Here is a 14375-nt window from a genome sequence, read left to right on the forward strand (position 1 = left end):
ATAATGAGATTTAGAGACGACTGCTGGACTAGAGCGGTTACCGACTAGATTCCACAGTATGTCAAAAGACCGCGTGGCCACCCACCTACTAGATGATCAGACTTCTTCATTAAGACCCTGAACAATCGGTTTGAGGCTCTTTGTATTCCTAGAACGAGCAGATGCCATTGGGCTACACTAGCACGTGGCAGGGACAAATGGAGACGTTACTGGTGGCCACTTGAGCAAATTGATGAGTAACGGGATGTCAAGTGATGAAGTGAATTTATTTTTAAATAGTTTGACTTTTTAGGGCGTTTGCCTTGTGCACAGCCAGCCCAGTCGAGCCAGGTTCAATTCCTCTGCCCCTCTTGGAGCTACCGAGAGTATCTCGCCCGCATGGCAAAGCGGGGCAAGCTGCTCGTGACATATTCGATATGCCAAACACAGTAACAGAAGTCTCACAATGGAGATGTTACTGGACCCACCCGAGCAAATCAATGAACAACAGGAGGACAGTGTTTGTTTGTTTGTTTGGTCTGCTATCCCTAGGGAATACTTTGGATTGCTCTGGCAATGCTAGGGTATATATGGTACCCAGGACTGAACCTAGATTGGCTACGTGAAAGGTCAACCTTATTTGCTGTTTTTTCTCTCTGGCTCAACAAACTATTTTCATTCTAGTCTCCATGAGCAATCCTCTATGAACAACCCAGAGACTTTATACTGCGTTTTGTGAATGAAGAAACTCCGTGTGGCGTTGTCAAATTCATTCACCTGGTTGTACCTCCAGCTCGGGAGGATGACTGACTAAAATGTACCTAAGTTGGCCCAAAATAGCTTACTTTTTATGGTACCTATATTATAGATGGAGGAACTCAGTAAGTCTTAGATGATTTCAATTTAGACTCTGGAGCTAAGAGTTGTCCATAAACAAAAAGATTTTTGTTAACTAGCATGCATTCCAATTTTGGTTCAAATCAAGACCTTCCCTAGAACGACTTGAAAACTGAAGCTCACTCATTAGTGTTTGCTAAACTCTCATTTTAAAATTCACTATAATGGCATATGCAACAGGCACAAAATATTCATGTGGCAGCTTTTGAATTCATAAAGCCATGATTAAAATAAATAGTAAAAATTTTAAATCTTTACATAATCTGTTGGTCTGGAGCGATAGCACAGCAGGTCGGGTGTTTGCCTTGCATGCGGTCTACCTGGGTTTGATTCCTCTGCCCCTCTCAGAGAGCCCAGCAAGATACCGAGAATATTCTGCCCACACGACAAAGCCTGGCAAGCTACCAGTGATGTATTCAGTATGCCAAAAACAGTTACAACAAGTCTCACAATGGAGATGTTACTGGTGCCTGCTCTATCAAATCAATGAACAATGGAAGGATAGTGCTACAGTGCTATAATGCCACATGTGCCTGTCAGCTTGGTAAATATAAAAATGCTCACGTGTCCCTAAAACATGGTCTTCTGTGAGGGACTAGAAACAGATAACTTTTTAAACTAAGGCAAAGATCGGTCCTTAGTATATTAAATATATTAGTATATAAAATATATAATGTGTTATATATTATAGTAAAAGGTATAGGGGTCAGGTTTGAGAGAGTGGAACTGCATTTTCCTGCCATTGAATGGACATTGGCATTGTCACTGAATTTAGAGAAGACCCTGAGTTATTTGAATAATCCTGTGTGGTCATGATCTTTCTTTTTTTTAAAAAAACTCAACTGATCACAGCTGCACCATGACATTAAACATCATCAAAAACCAAATGAATCTGAATTTCAAAAAAGCATAGACATGAAGGGACTTTTCCAGAGTAGAAAACCACCAAATATAAATAAAAACCAAATGCAATCTTTGCTTGGATCTAGTTTTTATTTATTTATTAGTGAAACACCATGAGGTACAGTTATAGACTTACAAATTTTTGTGCTTGGGTTTCAGTTATACAATGATCAAGTCCCCATCCCTCCACCAGGGCCCATCCTCCACTACCATGGGTCCCATCATCCCTCCCACCCCCATCCCCCTATCCCACCCTGCCTCTGTGGCAAGACATTCTCTTTTATTCTCTCTCTCTTCTTTTGGGTCCTGTGTTTTGCAAGAGAGGCATTGAGTGGCAATCATGTTTGGTCTATAGTCTACTTTCAGCATGCTTCTCCCACCCTGGGAGGATCCTCCCAACACCCTTTACTTGGTGCTCTCTTCTCCATCTGAGCTTCCTTTTCCCCCAGCACGTGTGGCTGGCCTCCAAGTCGTGGAGCAAAATTCCTGGTTTTTAACAAAGTTTTGGAAGTTATTGAAAAATTCAAAATACAAAGCTGAGAGGAAAGTGAAAATAATATCCAGTCTTGCCTCTTAAAAATTATCTGGGATTATGTTTTGGTGGTAACCCAGAGAGAGGAATCACCTTAAACCCTGTTTCATAAGAAGCAGGATTATAGTTCTGTACATTTATTGGTACAATGTTTGGCACAATGCCTAGTAGAAGCTTAAATAATGTTTTTTTTTTAAAACTTAAAAGACCATGATGTCTATAGGTAATAACACAGTATGGTATATTTGAAAATAGCTAAGAAAGGTTTTAAAAATTCTCACAAGAAAAAACAATTTATAACTATGTACAGTCATGGATGTTAACAAGATTTAATGTGGCAAGAATTTCACATTAAATCATTATGCGGCACACCTATGTCAATAACACTATTTGTCAATTACATCTCAACTTCCCCCCTCCCCCTTTAAATAGAGAAAGGTACAAAGGAAGAGGATGCAGTTCCTGGTTATGAAACACGTTCATCAACCTGATGCTTTAATTGCAACCTCATCGGAGTTCATCGTGTGTCTTCATTAATCCCCAATCAGAGGTCTGAGTCATCAAAATAAATCTGCTTCAGGATTTACGCACACAGAGTTTGCTGTTGAGCAGTATGATATATGACACCGTCTGCCCTTTGGCTGCTGAGGTGTCTCCAGTTTTTTCCAAGCCAAAAGCAGAGCCCAGGATTAGAGCAACATATATTTAAGGGCGTGTTTTCCCAGATGCTAGTTGGGACATGAAGACAAACGCTGGCGTCATTTAGTGCTGAGAGCAGAGTGGAAACTTCATTTCTGGTAAGGAGGAGTTCAAGTTAACTCGAATGCATACACCTCTCAGCAGTCCCCCTGAGTGGGTCACCCAGGGGGTGTGTGGGGACACCTTCCTAAAACATGGAAAGCATTCTGCTTTTGAGAACAGAACTCCGAGCGGTGTCTGGGGTTGGTGATGGTGGTGCTAGTGGGAAGATCTTGGAAGCAGGTTTATTTATTTATTTATTTATTTATTTATATTTATTTATTTATTTATTCTTCCCAAATCTCCTGGACTTGAAAGAGGAATGACGAAACCCATGCTCAACCCTCCGAGGCAGATGCACGAATGCATCCCGATATTCCTGAATTCAAAATAGGCTCGAAGCAGATCTGTCCTCCTCCTCCTTGTCATTGCCCAACCCGCGCTCAGCAGGATTCCCCAAGCTGCTTCATCACTGCCTGCGATTTGCTGTGCCCGAGACTCTTCCTGGATCACCCGGGAATCCGTGTCCAACTCTTCTCTAGCTGCGCAGTTCCGCGCCAGCCGCGCCGAGACCCCGCAAGCAGCCGGCCGGCCCCGCTCCCGCGGCGTCACAGGCAGGTGCGGGTGGGGGTGGGGGGAACCCGAGACATCAGCGCGCCCCAAAACTTGCTCGCGGGCCATGACGGGGGTGCTCGGGCTTCCCCAGCCCTCCCACGCCGGGCTTTCCTTAAAGAGCTGCGACGACGGGAGCAGGTTCTGAGCTGCAAAGACCCGGGCGAGCGAGCGGCATCGCCTCCCTCCGGGTCCCCACCGAATGCGCCCGGGACGCGGCGGCCGCCAGCCCCGCTCAGCCTGCGGGGCACGGCGTGTGCGGGGGCACTCGGGCACCACGATGCTTTGTTTTCCTGCCGCAGGAAGCCCAGGCGGGCTCTTGCCAGCCGACTTCACCCGCCCGCAGCCCCAGCCATAGCCATGGAAGTTGCCGCGGCGCGGGGCAGGAGGGAACCGCTCGGCGCGGCGTCTCGTTTGGATGGTTTTGCTCTGCAAGGACCACTTCTTTCTCCCTTCGAGGGGTAAGTGGACTCGACTCGGTGGTAAGAGCCGGGGAGCCCAAACAGATACGAGGGGGATGCGGCAGTACAAAGAGCTCACCGGGAGAAGTTGTTTTCCTTGGAGCGGGCATCCTTTCTTTCTCCCCTGCCCCTCGCCCTCTCCCCTCCTGCTCCCCCTCCCCCAAATTAAGGTACCCTCACTCATAGCTGGCAGTCCATTCCAAAAGCACAGCTAAGCGTTGGGGCATGTTCTCAGGCATGTTAGGGGCGGGGCAATGGGAAATTAATTTTTAGTGGACCCCCTTGACTCCCACCCCCTAAAAAACAAAAACAAAAACATGTGCCTTAGCGCACATTCTAAGAATGAAGACCCAAAAGCCTAGGCGAAAACCCTAGAGATTGGTTAGGTGCCAGGTGAAATAGGAAGAGAGCTGACCAGTGCCAAGTTAGAACTCTCATCGGGAACTTTGGACCCCACATCCTGCTCCCTCATCCCAATAGGTCCACTTTCCACCCCTTCTAATAAACATCCTCCCCTCTCCTCTTTCACAAGAATTTTCTCAGGGAAAGGTTGCTCAGGGGCTAGAATAACTTCAGGAGGGAAACACAAGGAATGCTCACCAATGTTAGCTGATTGATTGACAGACAAGGGATGCGGGATGCACCAATGCAGTCTGCTAAGGAGGGTCTAGAGTCTTAGATCTTCAAGAAGCCCCCCCAGCCCCTCCCCCCATCTTTTCAGGATCAGATTCAGGGATCTAGGGACTAGGTGAGCCCCCTTGGGTATGACTCTTCTTTCTGGTATGACTTTGGCCCCTTGATCTTCTCACCTGTAAAATAAGACCATTTAGAGCTTCCTCTAGGCTGAGGAGATGCTTGGAGAGGAGAGGGGCTGGGTAAACATCATTCTTGCCTCTCCATCCTCTGAGGCCACTTCTGATGCAGGCAGCACCATTAGGATGTAGACCTGGGTTGGAGCTCCCCAGCTAGGGAGAGAAGGGCTAGAGAGGCTCAGAGGACTTCTTACGAGCTTCAGATGCAGCACCCTTGGAGTTTGGGAGGAGAATTTTCACACCTTCTGGTGTCTCTAGGGTGCAGCTAGAGAAGCAGAAATCTCTGTCTCATTTCCGTATCTCACCCACCCTTTAGGAGGGAAGCAGAGTGAAAATAAGAGTCCCTGAAAAGGGGGGCTCCAAAGGGCCCTAGAAAGCCACGCTGCCCGCCCCCTGCCCCCCCAGGAGTCACACTGGGACCACTTTTTGCCTTGAATGAGTCTTCAGGAAACTCTGGGCTCCAGCCCTGGCAGCCTGAGATGGGGACAAAGCACTGACCAACCCGTTCCCAGGCAGCAACAGACCTCCGGGATCTGCCCTGAGCCCAGAAGGCTGCATGCGACAGCAAGGAACAGAGGGTGGGAAAGACGTACTGACCCATGGCTCCCTAGAAACCTCAGGGTAACCTAGGGTGGCACACACTCCGGAGCGCCCGCTACTAGCCTCGTGGTGGCGAGGGGCAGGGGGAGGGCACAGCTCTCTCTTCGGACAATCCAGTCAGACTTCATGGCGCCAGGCAATAAGCCCCACGAAGGCGAAGCCCGTCTTGTTCTTTGTTACCTCGCAAGCACCCGGCCCCGTCAAGGCACCCAGAAAGGGTTTAAGTTCTATGTCCACTGGACGGTGATTTTCAGTAACTCAGACTCTTCCCTTCCCATCCCGTTGCCTGTCCGCACTTAAGCAAGCGTTTCTTTAGCATGTACTACGTGCCAAGAGGCCCTGTTGCTAGGGACCCGAAGTCATTTGTAAGCATCCTTCATATCGGTACTTGGACGGCCCCGTTTAAGACCGTCTCGGTACCACCTGTCTCCTCTAGAGACCGAGGACTCACGGTCGGCCCCCGTGTGGCTTCAGGCCGGGGCAGTGAGACCGGGGGCGGGGGTGGGGAGTTGGGTTGGAAGATGCACCGGGTTTCGCCTCTTTTGCTCGATCCGACCCGCGTAGCTTCGCACCTGCTTGTGCGGGGGGGGGGGCGGGGGGGTCCCACCGAGGCTCCCCCGTCCCAAACTGTCGCTACCCGGAGCTGTTAGCACTTGGCAACTCCGTTTCCCTCCCGGGCCGCGGTGCCTGGGTCTCGCCCCACCCTCCCCGGCCGCCGAGCCGCGGCCCCAGTCGGGCTGCAGGTAGCTGGGGAAGGGACTGGGCTGCGCCTGGGGATGCTCCAGCATCCCCGGGCGGGGAGAGCGCGGCCGACGCCGAGCGGGCCCCAGAACAAAAGGCTCATGGCTGGCACCGACCTCCTCGGAGCGCGCCGGAGCCCGGGGTTCGGGGCGCGGGAGGGAGAACGGGGCGCCGGAGGGGACGGCAGCGGGAAAATGAAGTGAGGCCAGAAGAAGCCGGGGCTTGGGGGGCCCTGATGGGAGCAGTGACCCGGGCCACCCCCGGAGGCAGAGCGGTCTGCAGCGAGGCCGCCGCGGCCCTTTCCCCGCCTCCTGCAGCCTTCCGGGCAGCCAAGCGTGTCTCCGGCAGCAACTCCGGCGGGCGCGCCGCGGTCGGCCGAGCCAGTAAGTCGCGACGTCCCGACCGCTCAGCTCCCCGCCGGGGCCCCGCCGCCGCCGCTCCAGCCAGCCCCGCAGCGCCCCGCAGCGCCCCGCAGCGCCCCCGATCGCGCGTCCCCCCAGCCCACCCGCGCCGTGCGCCTCCGCCCCGGCGCGCCCCCGAGTCCAGGCGCGGCGTGTGCGGCGCGCGCTCCCCGGGTGCCGCGCCACCCCCGCGTCCAATGGCTTTCGGGGGGTGGGCAGCGAGGGGCGTCGCCCGGGGGCCGAGGAGCCGCGGCCGGGGTGGGGCGTGTGCGCCCGAGCGCGCGCCCGGGCGGGTGTGCGAGCGTGGGTCTGCGTGCGTGTGTATGTGTGCGTGCGGGAGTGTGGGCGCACACGCCTCCGGGGGCTCGAGTGACACTGCAGTGGGCTTCTCCCGCGCGCCGGCCCTTGGCTCAGCACCCCGCAGCCCGCCGGCACCCCGCTTCGGCCAAGGCAGCAGCTTGGCTCGCGGGGCTTGCCCGTCTTCCCTCTCCATCCACTCCTCGCCGCTCTTACTTTTTCTTCCACCCGAGGGGCTGCAGACGACCACCTCCTCCATCGGTGCAAACACCCCAAGCCGTTTTCAGGTTTCTCCCAAGCCCACCTTTCCCCCCCCCCCCACTTGTCTTTCTCGGGGGTGCCTCCACGAGCTGCTCCAAGGCTCCCTTTACTCCCCCCTCCACCCCATCCCGCGCTCCCCATCCCCATTCTTGGAAATTATTTTGTTGGACTGCTGTATACCAAGGCGTGTAAAGCTTGAGGACTTTACACATTTTGATTCTTTCCATTTCCTCCCTTTCTGGGCAACGGAGCAATGAAATTTCCAATCGAGACTCCAAGAAAACAGGTGAACTGGGATCCTAAAGGTGGGTATTTCCGACTTTTGGCCGCCCGCGCCCAGCCTCCGCCGCGGCGTGCGCGCGCTTCCCCCGAGTGCATGCACTCGGGCTCCCCGGCGGCGGCGGCGGCGGCGGGCGGCGTGTGTCCTGAGGCTGGAAAATGCGCCTGGGAACCGCAGCGCGGGTGGGAGGAGGGCGGAGGCAGCGTGGGTTCCACACCCAGATAGTGGCAGTCATTATCACATAATCATTGTCCCTCCTGGATTATTTCAAAATCTATTTAAAGATACACCAAGCCGGCTGTTGGGCTTGAAATTGTACCAAGTGTCGGTATTTGCTTTTGACTTTGTGTGTGTGTGTGTGTGTGTGTGTGTGTCTGTGTGTGTGTGTGTGTGCGCGCGCGCGCGAGTCTACGTGGGGTGTGTGTGTATGTGTGTGTGTATGTGTGTCCTTTGTTTCTGGTGATCTTTGTCTCTCTGGCATATGGGTGGGGTGCCTCCCCCTGGCCCTGGAGCTGCGCCACCTGCCCAGCGTGTCCTCAGTGGGAAAGGTTTCCTGGCAGCAAGTGGGGCTTAGATCGGGTTGTAACTGTCCCTGGGGGCGGCCCTTCTCGGAGGGATGTGGAATAATGGAACCCACGGGGCCTTCCGAGTCTTCGCTCAATCTTATTACCAAGCTAGGCAGCTAGTTGGGCTCAGCGCCGGTGTAGAAAGGGGAGGGAAGAATGGTTAGTAGCAAGGGTGGGGCTGGGGAGGGGGCTGCAGGGTGTGGTCCTTAGAGACCTTTCTGAGCTCCTGGGAATGTTGGACAATGTTCCTTGGCACAAAAGGAAGCGATTAAGAAAGACAGATGTGTGTGCCTGGCACCGGCCACTCGGTCTAATTAGCATACAGATGCTGAGCTTCCTGGGAGTGATCAGAATAAGTTGAAACCAAGTGTCCAGTTTTGGCAGGACCGCTGGCAAGCGTTTCTCTGGGCCCTCTTACAGACGAAGTTGGGATGGAAGAAGACTCAGTGTGTAGGAGGCTGGGAATTTGAGGCGCTTTATGTGTGCTTAGTGTTCTAGATGAGTGATCCTTTCTCCAGACTGTAGATGCTACCTTGCTGTGATTAACTATAGAAAGAGGCATTCGTCTGTGTTTATCTCTGTGACAAAAATACATAGAATGTGGATCATCTGGAAGTGAATTTGAAAGCCAAGGCAAGGTTCACAAAAGAACCCCCTGGGTCTCCCTATCAGAGCTCCTTCAACATCCTGGAAAGAGGAAAACACTTGTTTGTTGAGTAAATGCCTTATGAATAGATTGACTTTTGAGGAGAGTAAGAAGCAGCATTTCCTAATTTCAGTGCCTTACACACCAGAGAGCTGGAAATAAGAACCTGTACCTTTGCTCTTTAAAATCTCTGCAGAACATACTAGCAAATATCTACTCTTTGGGAAGTACTGCCCCAGGTCCTGGAGACAGAATAAGAAGAGCATAGACAAAAGTTCTGCCTTCCTGGGGTTTATAATGGGGGATAAAGACACAAATTAATTATTACACAGAGGAATGCATAAGCACACATTGATGTATGTGAAGGAAAGCATCAAGGGTTTTGATAGAAATTTTTGATAGAAGAGATGGACAAGGATTAGGGAGTAGTACATCAGGTAGTTGGCCCGTGTACTAAGATCTTGAGGAAACATAGGGATTTACTGAATAGTGCAGAAGGGAATGTTGCAGAATCAAACAGCAACTGCAAAGGCCCTGAGACTGAAGGAATAAGTGTGTCTGAGGAACAGAAAGGAAGTTGCATGACTGGAGCAGAAAGCAAGAAAACTTGTGCTTTGAGATGTGACTGGGTCTGTGTGTGTGTGTGTGTGTGTGTGTGTGTGTGTGTGTTGGGGTGCATAGGGGTAGACTCCAAAGCTGTGTGTCACTGTAGGTAGGGTAGAATTGTGGAGTAGATTAGGGATTGTCATCTTTATGTTTAGCACCAACGGATTTCAAGCAGAGAAGCCACAGGATCTGAACTTAGTTTCAAAGAAAATGCTTTGTGGTTCTGGTGGATGTGAGAACTGGATTGGATAGTGGTATGGACCAGAGTGAAGGCAGTGGGGATGGAGACGTGGCTGGAGCTAAGGAAGACAGGAAATCTTAGGGCTTTGTGTGGACCAAGTGTGGAGGTGTATGGATTGGTAGGACTGGGATGGCTGCCAGGCAGAGTCAGGCTTCAGGAAAAGCTCCTTTAGTTCAGACCAGGACTTGTTGCGTGGGAGACGTCTGTGAGTCACCCAGGAAGTGTATCCTGTGGGCAGTCAGGTAAATAGTGGGCCTGGTCTGGGATGTTTCAGGACCTCTAATGGGGAACCCTGTGGGGCTCTTTTGTGAAACTTGCCTTGACCTTTAAATTTATTTCCAGATATGATCCACATACTATATATTTTTGTCACAGTGATAAACACAGATGAATGCCACATTCTATCACCTGTCACAGCAAGGAAGCATGCAGGTAGCATCAACAGTCCCAACTGGTGTTCAGAGTGAAAAAAAGAAGCCAATAGAAAGAACATTTACAGAACACTTAACACACAAGACAACATGCCAGGCGCTTCATGTGTGTTCCTGCATGTAGTTATTCGCACAGTACTTACAGATGGTGTGTTTTGGTTCTATTGTGATCCTTGACTGTCTGAGCTGCCTTAGGATCAGATGCTCTGACTTTTGTCACGATTGTTCCTGAGAGTGGAGGGGAGCCATAGTCTCTCACAGTGGGGATCAATAGAGGTGTAAGTCATCCCTTTTTCAAACTCTGTGCCAAACCCTGTACAGTGACATATAGATTAGTCACTTATATATTAGTCACTTATATGTTAGTCATATATATAAAAATTATATATGGTTATATATAGTTTTTTCATCTTCATAAACGCCTTTTTATTTTGGGGGTTTTAGGGCCACACCCGGAAGTATTTAGGGCTTAAGTCCTGGCTCTGAACTCAGGAATTACTCCAAGTTTGGAAGACCATATAGAATGCTGGGAATAGAACCAGGGTAGGCCACATGCAAGGCAAGAGCCCTACCTGCTGTATTATTTCTCTAGCCCTTCATCTTCATAGACATCTTCGGAGGAAGATGCTGCCCTAATTTTTTTTGGGGGGGTCACACCCGGCCATGCACAGGGGTTATTCCTGGCTCTGTGCTCAGAAATTACCCCTGGCAGTGCTCAGGGGACCATATGGGATGCTGGGAATCAAACCCGGGTCAGCCGTGTGCAAGGCAAACACCCTACCCGCTGTACTATTGCTCCAGTCCCTAATTTCTTTTTTTAAAAATTTTTTTTATTAGTGAAACTTCATGTGGTACAGTTGTTGACCTTACAAGTTTTTGTACTTGGGTTTCAGTCATACAATGATCGAGTACCCATCCCTCCACCAGTGCCCATTTTCCACCACCAATGATCCCAGTAACTGACCCACCCCTCCCTTACCCCCATCCCATCCTGCCTTTGTGGCAGGCTGCCCTAATTTTTTTCTTCAGTTTTGTGAACACATCCAGTGGTGCTCAGGGATTACTCTTGGCTCTTCACTTAGAGATCACCCCTGGCAGTGCTCAGGGGGTTATATGGGATTTTAGGGATTGAACCTGGATCAGCTTCATGGCAGGAAGGAGCCCTGCATGCTGTACTATCATTTCTACCTGTTTTTTTTATTAGTGAAACACCATGAGTTACAGTTGTAGACTTACAAACTTTCGTGCATGGGTTTCAGTTATAAAATGATCGAGTACCCATCCCTCTACCAGTGCCCAATCTCCACCACCAATGATCCCTCCCACCCCACCCCGCCTTTGTGACAGGGCATTCCCTTTTGCTCTCTCTTTCCTTTAGGGTGTTGTGGTTTGCAATAGAGGTATTGAGTGACCATCCTTTTCAATCTATAGTCTACTTTCAGCACGCATCTCGCATCCCAAGCGAATCCTCCAAACATCATTTACTTGGTGTTCCCTTCTCTATCTGAACTGCTTTCCAAGCCATGGAGCAGACCTCCTGATACTTATCTCAACTATTCATGGGTGTTCATCTCCCATTCTGTTACTTTATATTCTCCAGATGAGTGCAGTCTTTCTATGTCTGTCCCTCTCCTCTGGCTCATGTTATACTAAATTTTAAGGTAAGGCAACTGAGAAACAGAGCTGTTGAGTAATTTTACCAGGGTCATACAGCTGATAGATGGATGGTGTTTGTTTATATTTTGGTTTTTGGGTCGCACCAGGTGGTACTCACAGCTCTGTGGTTAGGGATTACTCCAGGTGGTGTTTGGGGGACTGTATGTGGTGTGGGAATGGCCATATGAAGAACACATCACACTGTACTATCTCTTTGGCTAGAGTGATAGTTTTGGATCAGATTATAAATTCTTAAACATTCTTCTACTTTATCTCTTAAGTTATTGATATTTATAGTTGTTGCCTGAAGAAGCTCTCTGAGGTAGGACTGCATGGAGAGGGAGAAAAAGACAGAGAGACAGAGAAACAGAGAGAGACAGAAAGAGATCAGAGGTGGAGAGAGAAAAGTAAGGAAATTAATCTACCTTTTCCATTCATTCCTTTCTTTATGAATCATCTTCAAATGGCATTTCCTCTTTGTCCTCTGGTGAGTCAGTTACCATGGACAGAATTGGGGTCTGCTCTTTGGAGATTTTTGGTTCCCATAGACCGTGTTGAACAACGATGAAGGGAACATAGCACCATAATGGAAAAACAGAGGGACAAGTTGCACCGGACTTTAGGACCAGGGGATTATAGACACGAACCTTCAGGGAGCAGTGCTTACAGATTGTGCAACTTATAATGATAATGTTTTGCCTAGCACCCTATTACCTAATGATTTCATAGCACAGAGTGAAAGTGGTTTGAGAAGAAACTGTGTTCAATGGCAGTTGAGTAAATTTAACAGAGCACTGTCAAGAGGTTTAGGGGCCAAACTAAGACTGAAAGGTAGCATGTTACTCCCTGAGCTCTGGCCTTCCTCCATACTTGTCAGGAGTATTCTAGCAAGTAGGGGTGCTGTTTTAGTGTAGGATATATTTAGGAGAATACTAATGAAGGATACTAAGTATTCAGCAAAATACTGAATACTCAGTAGATACTTGTCACCAAGTACTCACTTTCCTAACCAGACTTGCCCATTTTAAATTACTAGACTCACTTGTTGATGACTTTATGATGAAAACTAGAGTTAGCTTGCTGCTTTTATGCATGCTAAGGACTTTAAAAATCAATAAGATCTGCAAACAGTACTCTCACAGCTTGAGACCCATAGATCAATATAGCAATATATAAAAATGCTGGATTTGTAGCAAAGGATTAATTTATAGAATGAGCAATTGTAATAATTATTTTTTTTTATTTTTTAATGAATCACTATGAGGTACAATTACAGACTTACAAATTTTCATGCTTATGTTTTAGTTATACAATGATCAAGTATCCATCCCTCCACCAGTGCCCATTCTCCACCAGCAATGTTCCCAGCAGCCCTCCCCTCCCCCCTCACCCCCCTCTGCCTCTGTGGCAGGCGCATATTGTAATAGTTATTGGTGTGACTTTGGGCTGCTGGTTTAGCCTCTTTGGGCTTTACTTTCCTCCCTTGTGGACAGGGCCCATTCACAAGGTCTCTTGGTCTTATCCCAATAGTCTCTGCTTGTGTCCTTCATTATCCCACATCTATCCTTTGGGTTCCTTGACTTCTTTTGATTCCTCAAGTGGATCAGACTTTCTATCTCAGAACCTTTGCACTTACCACTTCCCTCTGCTTATAAGGCATGTTTGCATGATGAACTCCTTTCTCACCCCAAATATTCCCTGGCTAGCATCATTGTCCCATTTGAAGACAGTTCCTCTTATTCCCCCAGGTCTGCTACTTTGGATGGCATCACCTATTCAAGAGTCTTCACCACACTTGTCACGATAAGATCTGTAACTCCTGTAGTTACAAGTCACACTGTTGTCAGTCTCCCTCTCAGTGAGAAAGCATGTTTTCTGTCTGGTCATTGTCCAAACTTCAGAGCTTGTGTCTGGCTCATAGCAGACACTCAGTAATGCTTTGCAGAATGAATGGAAGATTGGATGGGTCAGAGAGGAGCTCTAAGATGGAGATTCTGGGGTTCCTCCAAGCTGTAATGCAAGTACAGATAAGGAGGGAGAAACATCCTAAAGAATGGACTGCCAGAAAGCACACCCATAGTCCCAGTTTTCCTCAGGCTCCCAGATCCTAAAGCCTTTAACAGCTATCTCTCCTTCTGTTCTTCCCCTTACCAGGCCTGAAAAGGCTAAATGGGGGTTTCGTGGAGGCGGCTCAGTGAGCGGATGCAGCCCGACACAGCTGCCATGGGTGTCCAATTAATAATTTGGCTTCTGTTAACCATAGCTTCCTGGCTTCTTTTTAGGTATTTTAATCTAGTTAACATAGAGGCAAGGATACAGAGCTGGTGCTGGATTGATTTTTTTTAAATAAAAAATATTGGGGAGCCATACCTAGAGATTCTCAGGAGTTACTCCTGGCTGTGTAATTATTTCTGGCGGTGTTCAGGGATGCTGGGGATGGAATTTGGGTTGGCTACGTGCAAGGCAAGTGCCTTACTGCTCTACTATCACTCCAGCCCAAGAGATTTTTTAAAGGCTGTGTCTCCTTTAGTGAAAAATTCTAGAGATGCCTAGAATGTTTGTGAGTAGTACCTTTCAGCTTATAGAACACTTTTTACAAATTATTATTTTTTCCCTTGTTGAATTTGTCAATATTGGAATCATAGATTTACTGATAGGAATAGAAAAAAAGTGACTTATGGTGTGTGTGTGGGGGGGTCATTGGCTGAAGGCTGC

The 14375-nt window shown here is 49.0% G+C and overlaps 1 protein-coding gene across 3 annotated transcripts in view; it reads left to right on the forward strand.

Annotated features, from left to right (window-relative positions):
* Nucleotides 1-3838: 3838 nt before the first annotated feature.
* The window catches only part of KCNK10 (potassium two pore domain channel subfamily K member 10), a 167696-nt gene continuing 157159 nt past the window's right edge, over nt 3839-14375 (forward strand). Inside the window, exon 1 of one of the 3 annotated variants that reach the window (XM_056133880.1) lies at nt 3839-4122. In XM_056133880.1, coding sequence (XP_055989855.1) covers nt 4080-4122 — 43 coding nt within the window. In that variant the 5' untranslated portion in view covers nt 3839-4079. Of the gene's footprint in view, nt 4123-6551; nt 6659-7403; nt 7540-14375 lie in introns of those variants that run through there. The other 2 variants (XM_056133881.1, XM_056133879.1) reach the window with 2 other exon arrangements.

Source organism: Sorex fumeus, unplaced genomic scaffold (assembly GCF_029834395.1).
Source record: "Sorex fumeus unplaced genomic scaffold, SorFum_2.1 ptg000098l, whole genome shotgun sequence".
Taxonomy (NCBI): domain Eukaryota; kingdom Metazoa; phylum Chordata; class Mammalia; order Eulipotyphla; family Soricidae; genus Sorex; species Sorex fumeus.